The sequence below is a fragment of the Rhipicephalus sanguineus genome, chromosome 10, assembly GCF_013339695.2.
Source record: "Rhipicephalus sanguineus isolate Rsan-2018 chromosome 10, BIME_Rsan_1.4, whole genome shotgun sequence".
NCBI lineage: Eukaryota > Metazoa > Arthropoda > Arachnida > Ixodida > Ixodidae > Rhipicephalus > Rhipicephalus sanguineus.
This window is the reverse complement of record NC_051185.1, coordinates 110383165-110401045: the sequence shown is the minus strand read 5'-3', so window position 1 is coordinate 110401045 and position 17881 is coordinate 110383165. Positions and strand designations below refer to the sequence as shown.

General features: G+C 52.4%; 1 protein-coding gene across 1 annotated transcript; it reads right to left on the bottom strand.

The window, feature by feature from the left end:
* Positions 1-16090: 16090 nt before the first annotated feature.
* LOC125760292 (uncharacterized) lies at positions 16091-17669 on the bottom strand. Its single transcript, XM_049420171.1, is given in 2 exon segments — positions 16091-16486; positions 16488-17669. Coding segments are annotated over 2 exon segments (1575 nt in total). The 5' UTR covers positions 17667-17669.
* Positions 17670-17881: the final 212 nt, after the last annotated feature.

The following is a 17881-nucleotide window of genomic DNA, read 5'->3' as shown; positions in this document are numbered from 1 at the left end:
CTATGTATGACGTCAGCATTCGACATCAAAAAGGCAGCGAAAACATCGAAGCGGATGCATTTTCTCGGAGTCCTGTGGTTCAACTCCTTTCATTACCAGAACTTCAAGGTTACCAGGATGACCGTCCTCGCTGCAAGTACACCACTGAAAACGGGGTCATTATCGTCACGCGTAAATGAATTCGCAAAGTGTACGTGCCTCACAAGCTCCGACTGGCTGCAGAAAGCACACTGCCAGTTCGGACATGTCGGAGTAAAGAAAACTCTCGGGTTGTTGTCACCGTACTACTATTGGCCGGAAATCATCACAGACGTTTCGTCCTACGTCCGCCACTGTGACATATGTCAGCGCTGCAAGAAACCTAAAACCAAGAGATTCGGATCACTCGAGTCGCTACCACCTGCAGAACAGCCCTTCGATCTTGTAGCAATTAATGGACACTATAGGTGGCTTTTCTGGATACGGCTCCACGAAGAAGTTTATTCACTTGGCAATCGACCACGCTACACGGTATGTCTGGGCGTTTCCCCACAAAAATGAAACTTGTGACGCATACATTTCGTGCCTCGCCACCATCTTCGCTGCAGGGAAGCCAAAGAAGTTCCTCTCTGATCGTGGGCCAGCTTTCACTGCTGGCAAGCTCAAGCAATTCCTAAAACGCAACAATGTCCACCAATTGTTCACGTCCTCACAACACCCTCAATGTAATGGCATGAACGAACGTACGAATCAGACTATTGTCTGGACACTATAAAACGCTATGCTCTGTGTAGTCGGTCTCATGCCATCTACCTTTTTTATCTGGTTCTTCCATTTGTTATTTTGTTGTCCGTCTATGTGTCTCTGCAGGCGGTCTCTCGCCTTCTACTTTTCCTCTCCTTTTCTATTGCTTTTTCACTTTTTTTCTCTGCACTATTTTTTTTCTCTGCCTTTTCTATTTCATCCCTTTCTTTCTCTTTTGTTCTACTTCTTTATGTGTCCTTGTTTATCTATGTCTCTCTGTAGTGGGTCTCTCATCTTCTGTCTTTTTCTCTGTTTCCTTCCTTTTTTATTTCTTTCTCTCTCCGTTTCTTTCTAGTCGGTCTCTCGATTTCTACCTTTTCAAAGTGGAAGATTGGGCCAGTTGGTGATTGATGACCGAAGTATACTGCGCGGTATACCACACGGACAACACTTGTCCCCGTCTTCGTGTTGTCCGTGTTATACACCGCGCAGTATACTTCGATCGTTCGTTCTCCCTTTTGTCTGGTTGTTCCCTTTCTTTCAATATATTTCTCTGTTTCTATTTCTTTCTATCAATCTATCTTCTCCATCATATGTCTCTCTCCCTGTCCTCGTTCTCCAATCCTCCTTTCCCTCCTCGTAACCGTTACAATTCCCTTTCCCACCGCCTTTCTACATTATACTATACAAGTATCTGTTCTGCTCTGCCAGCGTGCCTGAATAGCAGAGTGGTAAGGACGCTTCTACTCGCACCGTGGGTACGCGAGTTCGAATCTCGCCTCGGCAAAGAACAAATCGCCAAGCAATTCACTCTTCTTCTCTCTCTCTGTACTCATGCACTCGTGCATCAAGCTATTACATCGCTCAGCGCACAAATTGTCGCACGCCTTCTGGTAGCGAATCAGAAGAGTCAGAAGACGTAGGCGATGAAGAAAGGGACGAACTGTGGCACATGCAGGTTAAAGATGATAATAATTTTCTATCTACGACACAAAGCCAACCTCGATATTAACAGTTGTGCTACAATAAATTTTCTTTGCCCTGGCTGGCGTTTGAACTCGGTTCCCCGCGGTCCGAAAGCGAGTGCCTTGAACACTCCGTCAGGCGCGTATGCTTGCCCAATGTGAACTGAACTTAAGCATATGATTGCGGACTACCGACAATGCAAACAAAAAAGATCGGCTGAGCCCTGAGTCATAGGAACCAGTATAACACGAAAGTGAAACGTGTACGTCTTCTCAGAGTAGTTGAGCGTTTATTGTGCATTGATATGAGAGCTTGTACAATTTCTATTGGTGTTTGGCCGCTATAGCAACGCCAAACACAAAGAAGGACGCACGAAACGATCGTACAAGTATACTCTGGACGAGCGCGAACTAACAAACTTCACAGTTACTTTTTTGTCTTGAACAGCGCGCTCCTTTCCAAACGCGTCGGCTGCAGCGAGCGAATGACCTTTCTGCGTACTGTAACTTGAAGGCAGCCTTTGCGGTGAACGCACAAGAAGCGCGAGATAAGCGCGAGCACTGGCGACCACGCCTTGTAGAGCAAAGTACTGGTGGTTTATAGGTAGGAGGCGCGCGCGCACCGCAACGAGCGGGGCGACGACCTATAAAGGGTGCCCCCTCTTGCTCTTCGATCCATCTCGCTAGTGATAACGGAAACATGCTGAAGTGCCACCGAGCTCTGAGTACCACCAGCAGTAAATGGTGTATATAAACGTGCGCTTTGTGGCCGAGTCGCTTAGCGCTGCGAAATGTGGAGTGAGGGGTTGTGGGCACCATTCCCAGCGACGGAACTTTTTCTTCTATTTCTTTCTTTGCAATTACCATACACATTTTACGACGTCACATGTGTGACGGATATAGTCAGTGAAGTCTTGGTGGATCCCCGCATAAAGCACTCTCGTGTTTAAAAAAATTCACCGAAGATTACGATACTGCCTAATGCGAATTTTGAGCTCAGCTTCATGTTGGAGCAAGGCCAACTGTGTTTGAGGTTTTGGCTATCCGCAAGGCATCGACTACGCCATAAATAATAATTTTTGTGAAGCAGGACAGCACCCACTACGACATTATTCGTCTTTCTGCGGCTAAGCGAAGTACCCGCTCCACATCTGTAAGGTATTATGTAGATTTTGTTGATGCTGCAAGTGGCTGATAGCGATGAAGAATTATGGCTGAGCACTTTGCAGTGGGTGGGAAGCAATAAACCACACACTCGTTGCACAATTGGCGTTGTGTGATGACTGTTATTTTAATCTTATGCCACGCTATATTACATAGATTAACGCGATTCCTTGCCCCACATGAGGCATGTATAGGGTGTTTCTTGCAAATGAGTTTGAAGCACCCCCGTGGCTTTGTGGTAGAATGCTCGACTGCCATACAGAGGGCCCGTGTTTAGCTCCCGTTCAATCCTGGGTATTTTTTCACAGTTTATTTTTATGTCTAACGGTTACGCAACTGATCCCTCCGTACACAGCTGATCCCTCCGTCATAGAAATCTGTATATCAGGAAAGTGACACGTGTCCTCGTAGAAGTAGTTGAATGTATATTATACATTGATATATGAGAGCTTGTACAACGTGTGTTGATGTTTGGCAGCTATGCACCGTTTGTTATTGATGGACCCCGGTGACGCCATGAGGCACATCTCCATCCCGATAACCAACGCCCATGATCATGAATTAATCGTTTGGTAGCTGAAGTTGTTAACATATACGTGAACACAGCATACCGTGAATCCCGCACACAGATGGCATCAAAAAGCACATGATAAACTCGGGAACTCGGTATGCACTCCTTCAAAGCTTGGTCAGTTGTGGTGCGAAACGGCAAGGTGTGCGCTCCCGCGTTTGAGCGTAACCTAGGCCTGCGCTCATGCATACAATACCAACACTGCGCTTCAGCAACACGGCAGGCAGAGGTTCGTAGCTTGAGCCATGAACTCGCGTGGGCGGAGCTTCCCGCTAGCGTGTGTCGCGCTCCATAAGGCGTGACATGCGCTCGTCGACATCGTTGCCTTTGTGCGGTGATGGTCGCTGCGTCGTCTACAACGGTCGTCATGCAGCAGCCAAGAGAGCCGTCAAGTTTCCGTGGATCGTCGTTTGAAGACACGGAGAGCTGGCTGGAGACGTACGAGCGAGTCGCCACCTTCAACCACTGGTACTCTGAAGAGAAGCTGCGCCACGTCTACTTCTACTTAGAAGATGCCGCGATTCTCGTGTTCCGAGAACCGAGAATCGACCCTTCAATCGTGGGACCTCTTTCGGACGACGTTCCTTAATACCTTCGCGAGCATCATCCGCAAGGAAAAGGCCGCTGCTTTGCTGGAGACACGAGTGCAGCTACCGAATGAGACCGTCACCATCTACACGGAAGGGATGACGCGACTATTCCGCTTGGCCGATGCTGCCATGCCTGAGGAGAAAAAGGTCCGCTTCCTTACGTGGCGAGTGGAACAAGACCTCTTTGCTGGATTGGTGCGGAACCCACCGAAAACAGTCACTGAATTCCTAACGGGGCCTACAACAATTGAAAAAAATCACAGCATATCCATGTGGTGAATGATGATGAATGGGGCGAAGCTCCGGAGAGAATCATCGGTAAACCGTGAATCTTCCGTGTAACGCCCCATTAATCATCATATAAAGAGTGAGAAACAGTGTGTGTATATTACAAACATCAAACGTTTATTTTTCTTAATTAGATTATGCTTGGCTTGCGTTGTCCCTTCATTATCACGGCTTTATGGTCCGTGAAATGAAGGGATAGCGGTTCCTGTACGGGTCGCAATTGAAAATTTGAAAATACCAGGTCTGTACAAGTCCCTCGGATGGTCGTTGGTTTCATATGATCAAAGGACGTGCACGTGAGAGCATGTCTGGCTACCATATGTTGTATTAACCACTCATTGTTCTTTTCGGTAATATCGACATTAACTAACACAAATGGTCTATTCTTGTACATGTCATAATTACACAATGCCGTGTCAATGAATGTCTTGATATTCCCACTCGACAAATTGGGTACAAGGTACATGGTCATGATGATGCATCCATCAAAATCGATGGCAGCATATTCACTGTTGTGGCTCTGTGTCGTTGGTAATAGTTTCAGATCTTGTGCCTTTTCTGTTTGTTTGACGTATACGGCCACAACACCTGCAGGATGCTCTGCATCATCGATGCACACGACTGGAACGTATCCTTTGATATACGGTCTTTTGGCGTTCCACGTCTCGGTAAGACAGAGAACGTCCACCGCAGTAAGTGTGGGGTCCTGTTCCACATCCTCTACACGCTTGACATAAAACCAGCTAGGCTTACATGGTAGGCAGGAAACTACAGAAGGCAACAACAAGTAAAGGAAACATAAGAGAACGGCAATCTTTTGCCAAGACGTTCGACCACTGCAATGTTAACGGCTATCTCGTGGGTGGATCTCTGTAGCCTTGTCTTCCGTCCGGCGACTCCGAGCGAAAGAGAAAGCGCGCCAAGACGGAGCCTCATGGCGCGTTACTTCTGAAATGTTGTCTTCGGGCGTCGTTGAAAACACGAGACGTAGTAAAGAAGAAAGAACGCCACACAGGCAAACACGCACGAGAGACTCACTCGTCAACGTGTCTTCTTCTTCTACTGCATACCAGAACGCGCGCTTCTCACGAACTAGAGGCGGCTACTACAAACAAACAAACAAACAACGGAGGATGGACAGACTCACGGCATAAGGAGCTTCGCCCCTAAAATCCCTCGAGATGCGAACGAAACAATGCAACAGCGCAACGCTGTCTACAGGCTATACCGAAGCGCACTCGCTGGGCACCGACGACCAACGGGAAACCATCAGAGCGATCGTGCGGGAGGAACTGAGCAAGATGTCATCTTCGGCGCAGCCTCAAGTGGATGCGATCGCCGACATAGTCCGCGAGAAAGTCTGGAAGTCGCTGGTAATGCCTGAACCACCACAGCCTCAGCCGCAAGCAATGAGCTACGCTTCTGCAGATCATCGTAACGCTACCCCTCCGCGCCCACCTGAAGGCACCGCACCTCCGCAGTTTCGCCGCCAGACACCGTCGCCGCCACCGATGCCATACCGCCCACCTCCCCGGCCAGCCAACCGATGTTTGGCGCGCCCCCGACCACCGCCCACTCTGCTGCCATTGTGGAGACGCTGGCCACACCTGCCCCGCTGCCAGTAGCGACAGATGGGACTGCGTGCGTTCGCCATCGGCCAGAGTAGGGTGAACGACCACGTGAAATCGCCGACTATCTCGCAGGAGCGCACTGGACCGCCCGAGGACCTTTCCGATCGACGTCGCCAGGCCACTACGTCTCTCCCCTACGCCGACCGTACACTGGCCCATCCAGGGGCCGCTCACCTAGGCCGTATCTGGAAAACAGAGGGAAGCAACCGATGGAGGTGCGGTTGCTGTACGACGAAATACCGAAGATCCTGCGCCGCCGACGACGACGACGCGACGATATCTCAAGAACACGACGCAAACCAGACTGAGCCCTGACGACGAAACCTCGATGCCTCAAGACCTGTCGACGCGACACAGAAGCAGCGGCACAATCCGACCTAGCCGTGACACGACGCCGCGACTACACCGCAACGCAAGACGACGGATTAGCGACCTCGATGTACTATTCAACGGCCACAATGTCACCACTCTTGTTGACACTGGAGCCGACTATTGCGTCGTCAGTAGACCATTCGCCACAAAGTTGAAGAAAGTTAGGACTGCTTGCCAAGGCCTCAAAAAACTGACCGCTGGGGGCTATCTAATTACTCCGTCTGGAGTCTGCACCGCAAGAGTCAACATCAATAACAGGACCTATCCAGCAAGCATTGTAATCTTACAACATTGCCCCAGGGATGTGATACTTGGGATGGAGTTCCTAAGCCACCACGGCGCCGTCATCGATCTGAGGTCTGAGTCAATAACACTAACCTCAGAAAAAGCGCTGCAGTCACACACGACGCCAGGGAACCCCGCAATGAATGTGATAGAAGAGCACGTCACCATTCCGCCTCTCTCGAGCGTCATAATTTCCGTCGGCACCGAAGAACCCGCAGACCTTGAAGGCGTCGTCGAGAGCGATCAGCACCTGCTTCTGAACCGTCAGGTTTGCGTCGCCAGAGGCACAGCCGAGCAGCGTGATGGCAAAGCAAAATTAGTGCTGGCAAACCTCAGCCATTAATATAGGCACTTCAACATTGGTACGACGGTCGCCCACATCCACGAATTCATGGACGCCAGCAATGCTTTCGCCCTCTTCCATGCTACCGAACCTGCTTCGACGGATCGAGGAACCCAACCAGATTTCGACGTCAACCCGAGCCTCCCGAAGCGCGAGCAAGATTAGCTCAAAGCCCTGATCCTGAAATTAAAGGGCTGCTTCTCGTCGTTGTCAAGAATTCGACAGTCCGCAGTCGCGCAACATCGCATCATAACAGAAGAAAGTGCCCGACCAATCCGTCAGTGTCCGTACGGAGCTTCGACGCGAGAACACGAGGCTGTCAAGAAACAGGTCGACGAAATGCTACGCGACGACATCGTCCAACCGTCCAAGAGTGCGTGGGCGTCGCATGTGACGTTAGTGAGGAAGGAGGATGGAACATTGTGAAGGAAAAAACAGCGCTACAAATGGACGAGGACTAAGGAAGAAAATACGACATGGCGACTCTTCTAGTGAGAAGGATAGAACCCTACGTTTTTGCGCCCACTATCATCGCCTGAACAAGGTCACGAAGAAGGATGTGTACCCTCTCCCATGAATAGACGACGCCCTAGATCGACTTCACAACGCCAAATACTTTTCGACGATGAACCTCAAGAGGCTACTGGCAAATCCAAGTCGACAAGAGAGACCGAGAAAAGACTGCCGTCAAAACACCAGACGGTCTGTACGAGTTCAAGCTCATGCCCTTTGGTCTTTGCTCGGTACCTGCGACTTTCCAACGTGTCATGGATATAGTACTGGCTGGCTTGAAGTGGCAGACTTGCATCGTGCACTTGGACCACGTCGTTGGGTTTGCCTCAAACTTCGACGAACACCTACGGCAGCTTGAAGCTGTACTCAAGCATTCAAGATCTCCGGACTCACCCTGAAGCCAGAAAAGTGTCACTTTGCGTACGAGGAGCTTTTGTGACACGTGATAAGCAAGTCCGCACTACGCCCTAACCCGCAGAAGACAGTCGCCATCACGATATTCCCGCCAGCTGCCGACAAGAAGGCTGTGCGTCGATTTCTGGCGCACCTCTCCCCCGTGCGCCTATTACAGGCGGTTCGTCAAGAACTTTGCCCGCGTCGCCGAGCCACTTACTAACCTTACCAGGACCGACGTCGGGTTCAATGGGAAACGTCGCAGGAGGAAGCATTTTAATAACTAAAACGACGCCTGCAAACGCCTCCGTTACTCGTGCATTTCCGCGAATACGCCCAAACAGAAGTACTATCGCGCCTAGTATGAGCTACACCACGCGAGCGTGTGGCCGAACGCTCTGCAAGGTTGTACAGTTGCGCCGATTATGGCAGATTTTCGAGTAATTGGGAGAGAGTTTGGCATTCCCTGCGAGCGCGCATCGCCCCCACTTGCTTGCTTTCACCCTCGAAGTTATCATTTTCGCAGCTGATATCACCGCAGGGCAAAACGAGGGCGAGGGTGAAAGCAAGTGGAGGCGATACACGCTCACAGGAACAGCCAAACTCTCTCCCAATAACTCGAAAATATGCCATGATCGGCGCCACTGTACAATCTTGCAGAGCGCTCGGCCACGCGCTCACGTGGTTTAGCTCATACTGAGCACGATAGTACACACCGACGCAAGCTGTGTAGGGCTTGGCGCCGTTCTTGTGCAGAGGACTGACAGATTGAAAAGGGCAATCAGCTATGCTAGCCGGTGGCTATCAAAGGCGGAAGCCAACTATTCTACAACAGAAAAGGAGTGTCTTGCCATAATCTGGGCTACATCAAAGTGTCGCCCCTACCTCTACGGCCGGCCCGTCAAAGTTGTGAGCGACCACCACGCCCTGTGTTGGCTAGATAAGTTGAAGGAACCTTCAGGTGTTCTCGCACGATGGAGCTTGAGACTTCAAGAATTCGACATTACCGTCGTTCACAAGTCCGTAAGAAAACACTCTGACGCCGAATGCCTGTCTCGTGCCCCCATGGACCCGCCGTCGCAAGCAGACGAGGATGATGACTGCTTCTTGGGAAACATAAGTGTCGATGACTTCACTTAACAACAGCGATCCGACCCGGAACTCAGGGGGCTTACGGAATACCTCGAGGGCAAGACCGCCGTCGTTCCGAAATTGTTCAAGCGAGCACTGGCATCGTTTTTCTTACACAGCGGCGTTCTCAAAAAGAAGAACTTCTCACCACTTCGGGCCAAGTACGTTCTCGTGGTGCCTTCTACATTGCGACTAGAAGTCCTCCAGGCCCTGCAGGACGACCCCAAGGCAGGACACCTGGGTTTTTCCCTCACGCTTGCAAGAATACACGAAAAGTACTACTGGCCGCGCCTTGCCACCGATGTCGCTCGTTACGTAAAGAATTGCCGAGATTGTCAGAGACAGAAGACACCACCGACTAGGCCAGCCGGGCTTCTGCAGCCAATCGAGCCCCCTCAGAGGCCGTTCCAGCAAATCGGGATGGACTTACTGGGGCCGTTTCCGACGTCGACTTCTGGAAACAAATGGATCGTCGTAGCTACCGACTTCCTCACCCGCTTCGCAAAGACAAGAGCCCTTCTCAAAGGTAGTGCCTCCGAGGTAGCGAAATTCTTCGTTGAGAACATTGTCCTTCGCCATGGCGCCCCAGAGGTCCTCATCACAGACAAAAGTATGGCATTTATTGCTGACCTAACTCAGGCAATACTGAGATACAGCCAAACAAGCAACCGCCGAACCACAGCGTACCACCTACAGACCAATGGCCTCACGGAGCGGCTAAACAAACCCATCGCCGACATACTGGCCATGTACGTCGACGTCGAACACAAGACGTCGGATGCCATTCTTCCGTACGTGACCTTCGCATGCAACACGGCCGTGGAAGAAACGACGCAAATGACGCCACACAAGTTGGTCTTCGAATGGAGCCCGGCAACGACGCTCGACGCCATGTTACCCAACGCCTCCGACGAAGAAAACTTCAACGTCACCGTCTACCTTGAACGCGCCGAAGAAGCCCGACAATTCGCCCATCAGCGCATCCAGAGCCAGCAAAAGACTGACAGCCGTTGTTACAGACTGGTATTCGACGCCTCCACGTGGAATACCAGCCTGGCTACCATGTCTGGGTCTGGACGCCAATACGCCGACGCGATCTTAGCGAGAAGCTTCTTCGACGATACTTCGGACCGTACAGGGTACTTCGACGCCTCGGCAAGCTCGACTACGAGGTTATTGCTGAGGGCATAACGAACTCTCCGCGGCACCGGGCACGCCTGAGGTCGTGCTCGTGGTACGCTTGAAGCCTTTCTATTAGGGGTGTGCGAATATCAAATTTTTCGAATACGAATCGAATACGAATATCCACCTTCGAATATCGAATCGGATATCGAATATCAATGGAAAAATGTCTCCACAGTAACAATATTTTATTTAACATGTAGCTATTTGAAAAAAAAACATTAACAGCCGGACTGGCAACACAACATACACTGCTATCTCCAGAACACAATGTCCAGGCTAGCACAATGAAAGTAATGACTAGATGTTATCATGAAGAAATATAAGTTGCTCCACATGATCAGGCAACAGAGACAACCCCCCCGCCCCTTAAAGGCTACAGCGCACAAAGACGGGGACAACAGAAGAAAACACAGGACTGAAAAGGCACGCTCGCTTGGAACAGAAGTGGCTGGTATAGGGAGGTACATGGGGCAAAGCTTTGCCAGACTGGGGTATCTGAAGGTGCCTACAGTTCGCCACCAGTCATGTGGGTCACTGTCTTTCTTCAGAAGTGGTCTCGCATAGTGAACGAGTGGTAGTGCGGCACGTTACGGCCGCATAGTATTGAAAATGTACGGTTACATGATCGCCAACAGCTCTGCACGCCGGAGATGCACCAGCAATAAAGCATGCGTATTGGGGCGCTCGTCGCAGGCAGATATCGTGCCTCCGTGTACTTACGATGTTTATCGCTCCTCTCGGCAACGTTTTTAGCGATACGAACGCAGCAGAAATGTGGAAGACGAGTTATTTTATGCACGATAATCGAATCGCACATCCGATTTTTCGAATATTCGAAGTTATCGAATATTCGAAACTTTTCGAATACACGATTTTCGAATCGAATACGAATATTTCGAATGTAATATTCGACGAATATCCGAAACTTTCGAATATTCGCACACCCCTACTTTCTGTGCGTTTAAGAAGAGTAATAGCGCACTGAAGACGAACACACAATGAAGACACACACACGCACACACATAGCGCTAACTTTCAACAGTTTATTTTTCTGATCTCGACACTACTTATAGGGAAAAACCATGAGCACATCTGCTGCGCAGAGGTGCATCTGCTGCGCAGAGGACAGAGGTGCCTGTGGACCTGTGGACTCCACTTTTTGCTTGTTTTATTATGTTTCTTTTGTATTGCATGCATGTTTTCAATTCTATGCTCTGTTTTAAGCATCGGGCGATGCTTTCTCAGAGGGAAGCAATGCCACGCGCGCTTGTTTTGCTATGTCTGTGTAACTAGTCCATTGCACGTGTGATCGCTGTCTTGGAACATTCCAGATTGTAGTAGATTATTTTGTCAAGATTGCGCACATGACGCGAATGGTCAAGATTATTCCAGAGCTTGCGCAACCACCAGTGATAGGGATAGAAAGTTTTATGCATGATGTATAAAAGACGGCGCGTCCCAGCAATAACCAGTTTTATCGATGGACGACACTCTGTTCGCCGCTTTAAGTGTACAGTGTGTATTGCTGTAGTCTGACTTTCCGTTTTCCGGCCACAAGTTCTGCCAAATAAAGACTTTCAACTTCGACACGCCGACTGCTTCCTTCGTCGACGTCACGACCGCGTGACAATATCAGTTTTGCACCCGTGATTTGGTGCTGCATTGATTCCATATTGCTGTGTTGATGGTTCTGGAGGCGCCGGTCTCAAGACACAGCAAATCATTACATCGCCGCCCAGTTGGCGAGAAGTAAATGAGTTGTGGCTTTGTGACCTCTCCCAACGGAGGCCAGAAAAAAAAGCCGCCATTCGATATCACCACACCGGAAACGCATCTCCGGCAATTCTTGCACTTCCACTTCAGCTCCACTTCACGTAACAGAAAGGTTCCGTAAGCTAAAATGCAGAAACTTCAACCATCGCAACTCACCTGGGTGAAGATCGGTCCTACCCAGTGATACTCCAAGCGCGAGTTAGGCCTAGCGCAACGGCCGAGTCCGTCTATCAGCCACCGGGTCATCAGGGATTGCCGGGAAATGAGGCTGCAGATGCGGCTGCCCCAGCGCTCATTTCCGGGTTTCCTCCGTCAATCCCAGTGGAGAGAGACGGGGAGGGTTACCCTCTCCTTCGTTATAGGGAAATTCTAGAATGATATAAGGAAAGTCATCGCCGCTACCCTCCTCCCGCAAGGGGGTTGAAGAAAGCAGACGAGCGCATCCCATTAAGACTCCAGACTAACACAATGTTATGTCCTGCAGTTATAATTGGATTGGATTGGAACAAACTTTATTTGTGCCTGCAGTTGGGCACTCGCGCGCCCCGACGAGGGCCTACGTCGTCTTCCGGGTTGCCGTTACTCGGCGCGGGTCTCCGCTCGCCGTTGCCGGCTCGCTGGGTCCCTGCCTTTCGAGCGCCCCGAGGACCTGCTGGACGGCCCAGAGCTGTTGATCCTGGTCGTAGCTCTTCGCGGCTTCCTCGAGCCGCGACGGGATCATTCTTGATCTCGCTTCCTCTGGGTGTTTGATGCAGTCCCACAAGATGTGCGTGTGATCTGCCGTCTCCCTCCGGCAGACCTTGCACTTGTCGGTCGGGTATGTCTCGGGGTGCATGCGATGCATCAGTCCCGGACTCGGTAGCGATCCGGTCTGGAGCTGTCTCAATAGTACCGCCTCCGCTCGACTCAACCGCGGGAGCGGGAGTGGGAAAGTCCTGCGAGCCATTCGGTAGGCTTTTGTGATGTCGTTATAGTCCGTCATGCGGTCCTTGGCTCCGAACCACGTCGGACGGTCTGTCGCCGGGGCGCGGTTAGTTAGCGCTCGCGCCGCTGCGTGTGCCGTCTCGTTGTGGTTGGCATTGCGTTCCGACGCGTCACCCGCGTGCGCCGGGAACCACTTAATTCTCACTTTTCTGCCTTGCAGTTGGGCTGCACGCAATACTCGTTTGGCCTCTCTACATACTTGGCCTTTGGCGAAGTTTCGCACCGCCTGTCTCGAGTCACTTAGCACAGTGTGGCAGTCTGGGTCGATGATGGCCAGGGCGATGGCCACCTCCTCCGCTTGTTCCGCTCCAATGCTTTTCACGCTCGCTGCCGTCCTTGTTGCGCCGGTCGACGCCTCGATGACGACCGCTGCGAAAGCGTTCTGTTGGTATTCGGCCGCGTCCACATATCGCGCGTGCTCGTCGTTGGCGTGCAGGTCGATGAGAGCCTTGGCCCTCGCCGCTCTTCTTCCCTTGTTGTAGTCGGGATTCATGTTCTTGGGTATGGGGTCGGTTCTGGTCTGGCGTCGGACCTCTTTGGGGACGGGGAGCTTCGTCTCCGCTTCGTTCGAGTGTCCTATTCCCAGGTCATCCAGTATTTTCCTCCCGGCATTGGTCGTGGACAGCCGCTCCAGTTGAGCGCTCCGTTGTGCTTCGGCTATTTCCTCGAGCGTGTTGTGTATCCCGAGTTGTAAGAGGCGGGTCGTGCTCGTGGACTCAAACAGGCCCAACGCCGTTTTGTACGCTCTTCTGATGATGGCATTGATTTTGTTGCGTTCCTGTTGCAGCCATCTGTGGTAGGCTGCGACGTAAGTGACGTGGCTGATGATAAAGGATTGTACGAGCATGATTAGGCTCTCCTCTCTCATGCCTGCTTTTCGGGACGTGACTCGTTTGAGGAGTCGCGTCGCGTTGGCCGCCTTCGCCGTAAAACGGGCGATGATGTCGCCGTTTCTTCCGTGCTTCTCGATGACCATGCCTAGGATCCTGATTTTACCAACCTCGGGGATAACGTTGCCGGATTTGGTTGTGATTCGGATCTTTTCGTATTCGCGTTTTTTGGTCTTGCCTCTGACGTTGGTGGTAGGTGGGAGTATTAGGAGCTCCGATTTGCTCGGCGAACATATCAGTCCGGTGCCCTCCAACCGGTCCTCTATCGCGTCGACGGCGGTTTGCAGCGCGCACTCAATGAGGGCGTCGCTGCCACCGGTCACCCACAGTGTGATATCGTCCGCGTAGATGGTGTGCCTGACGTGTTCGACATCCGCGAGCTTCTCTGCCACTCCGATCATTACCAGGTTTAACAGCATCGGCGAGATGACCGAACCCTGCGGTGTGCCAGTGCTCCCGAGCTTCTTCTCTTGCGTCTGTAGGTCGCCTGCTCGCAGCTCGGCGGTCGTGTCCGTGAGGAAGTCCTTAATGTACGTGTAGGATCTTTCACCTATGTTGAGATTTGAGACTTGGGACAGGATCGCCGAGTGTTTCACCTTGTCGAAGGCGCTCTGCAGGTCGAGCCCCAGGATTGCCTTGTTGTCGCGGGCGCTGCCATCGCCGTCGATGATTTGGTATTTGAGCTGCAGCATCGCGTCCTGCGTGCTCAGGTGCTGTCTGAAGCCGATTACCGTGGCCGGGTACAGCCCTTCTCGTTCCAGGTAATCTTGCCACCTGTTGAGCAGGACGTGCTCCAGCACCTTGCCCACGCAGGACGTGAGCGAGATGGGCCGGAGGTTGTCCGTGTCCGGTGGCTTCCCCGGCTTGGGAATCATAATGGTCTTGGCTGTCTTCCACTGCTTCGGCAGCTCGCCCGCTTTCCAGCACTTGTTGAAGTACTTTGCTAGGTTCTCAATGGAGCCGTCGTCGAAGTTCTTCAGCGCTTTGTTCGTGACGAGGTCCGGGCCTGGTGACTTCATGGTGATACGCCTGGTGACTTCATCGGCGCCGTGTACCGAGACCGCCCAATGTAAGAGCTTGGCGAGTCTGTCCCTTTGGTGTGACTTGGTCTTGGTTTCGTCGAGCAGATGCCGCAGCAGGTTCCACGTCTTCCCGCTGTGCATCTGCCCGTCTGCTGCGTTGCAGATCTCGTTCCACTGTTGCGCGCATAGCATGCGGCAGTGATCTTCGATCGCTCGGTTGAGCTCCGCCACCTGCTTTCTGAGTCTGCGGTTGAGCCGTTGTTTCTTCCATCGATTGAGTATCGACTCTTTGGCCTCGATGAGATGCGCTAGCCGGCTGTCTACTTTGTCTATCTCCGCGTCCGTTTTAATTTCTTTCGTCGCGTCGCGTACGTTCTTGGTGATTTCGGCCGTCCACGAGTTGATGTCTTCGATCTCGTCGTCACCGTCTTCCCTCTGGTTTCTGGTGTGTCGGAAGGCATCCCAGTCTATCCATCTGTGTGTTCTGTTGCTGGTGTCGTTGTGTTCCGGTATGCCGATTTCCACGATGGTGTGGTCACTGCCGAGGTCGGCCCCCATGTTTCTCCAGGTGATCGCGCCCCGGACGTCGTTCTTGACGAACGTGAGGTCCGGAGTGGTGTCGCGGGACACGGAGTTACCGATTCTCGTCGGATGCGTCGGGTCCGTGATGAGGGTGAACTCGAGTTCCGTGGCGTCTTGGTACAGGTCGCGGCCCTTTGCTGTGTACTTGTTGTAGCCCCAGGCTGGGTTCATCGCGTTGAAGTCACCGCACGCGATCAGCGTGTTGCGGCCCGCCGCGGTGCTGGCTCTGTGCAGTAGTGTCTTGAATCTCTCTTTTCTCTTCGATGGGTTGCTGTAGACGTTCAGCAGAAATATGCTTCCTTTTCTCTTCTTGCCCGGGATGATTTCGGTGAGTGTGTGCTCGATCTTGATAGTGTTGTGGAGCTCGTGTTCGACGAACGTGAGTCCCTTCCTGACCAAGGTGCACAGGCCTTTGCCGTCGGGTGGGCCCTTGTGCACTCTGTAGCCGGGGAGTGACGGTGCGTCGGTGAGTGTCTCTTGTAGTAGTATCACGTCCGGCTTGCGCGCGGCGCGTGCAATGTGCTGCTGGATGACTGCCTTCTTCCTTCCGAAGCCGCGACAGTTCCACTGCCACACTGTTACGCCTGTTGCTGCTGCTGCGTTGGCGGCCATAATTGCGTTGGCGCGTATGCGGTTCCTTGGTTGGGTGGATGTAGCGCGAAGATGGGCGCAAACGTCGGGTGGCTCACGATCGGCTGTAGGGCGAATCTGTTTCCATGTAGGCGAATCTGTTTATGTTCTCGGCTTGGTAGTTATTCACTGTTTGTTTCATTGCTGTCACTGCTGCGATGTTCGCCGTGAGTAGCTCTTCGAGTTTGGTGAATCTCGCTTCGAATTTGGCTTCGAGGTTGTCGTTGCGGTCGTTTTCCTTTTGCTTGCGCGGGGCCTCGATGGCTCGCTTCTTCTGTGCCGGTTCCTCTGCGGCTGCCTCCTGGTTCTTCGTGCTTGTTTCCTCTGTCTCTCTTGAGCTTGGCGTGGGTCTCTGTGGAGATTCGTTGTTGCATAGCAGCAGCTTACGGATCTCAGCAATCTCTCGAGAGAGCTTGTTAATGGTTGTTCGCAGCGCCGCGTTTTCTTGCCTATAAGGTCTCGTTGGCTTCTCGCACCTTGTTGATATCGTCTTTCTTCGTGGCTTCCGTGATTTTCTGCGCGCTCCTTGTATTGTTCCCTTTCGCTGCGTCGACCCAGCCTACTCGCTCATGTGATGGTGACCTTTTCTTGCTGCTGTCTCTGGATTTTGGCGCGCGATTCTTCGATGGAGTCCTTGACTTTTGCACAGCTGACGGCTTGTCGAGTGGCGGGAAATCGCTTTCCGGCAGCAGCTGGAGTTCGGCCTGTCGCCGTACCCATTGTCGCTTGCGCACAACGTAAGGCATCTTGTATTTTGCCTTGCACGTTCGGTCTCCGGTGAAGTGTTCGCCCCCGCACAGCTTACATTTTGGGGTACAGCTATGGTCTTCCTTGGGGTTCGCGAGCCCGCAGGCCAGGCATGTCTTGATTGTGGGTTTCGGGCACACGTCCTTACGGTGTCCCACTCGGCCGCACTGGTGGCAAACGTCGATCTGTGTCCTGTAGAGGTGGCAAGGTATCAGGGTGACTCCGTATCGGACGAAGTTCGGTACCTTGGGTCCCTGGAACACCACGATCGCGGAGGTCGTGCTGCCGATCCTCTTTGCGCCCACTGCTAGTGGGTTCCTCTCGTTGACAACATTTCTATCGAGCTCTTCGGCGTTCGCGTCGGTGGGGATGCCTTTGATGACGCCTTTTACGGTGTCGTGAGGTGCCGTGCGATATGCGCTGACTTCGTAGAGTTTGCCTTGAATAGAGATTTCCTGGGTTGTAGCGTACCTTGCTGCGTTGTTTTCGTTCGGTGTACTGACGACCATAATATTTTGTTGCGTGTTGGGGCAGATGGTGTCCGCAGCGCTTTCCTCGCTCGTGATCTTGGCCGCGGCGAGTATCGCCGTGGCGACGGTGGTGGTGCCGGTCTTGACGATGTCCAGTCCCCCTCTGGGTCTGACGACTATCTTGCTCTCTTCCAGTGGCATGGCTGGCATGCGTGCGGCCTTGATGACCGAGGCTCTCACGTTTTTGTTGAATTTCGATTTCGGGCTTGCTTGACTCCCGCCGGATCTGTCGGGCATGCCACTGGCGGGGGCCCGCCGGCGCAGCCTCGACATACGCTCCCCCGCGAGCGTCCATCCGGCCTCGTTGTGGTACTCCTCTGGTGTTATTTCTTCTCCTTGAACTTGAACGCACATTTCGTTGTCCACGATCACTGTTGTCCGAGCGGACGCCTCCGTCTCAGAGCTGACGAGCGGCCGCCACCGAGCAGTACGGCAGACGGCGACCGGTGCGACGGTGCCAGGCCTAGCGCCCGCGGAGCACGCCTAGGCCTAGCAGTCCTTCGCACGGCGGCGGTGGAAGAAGTCCCGAAATTTGACCAAAAAAAAGCGTACCTCAGGGGTCAGCTGGT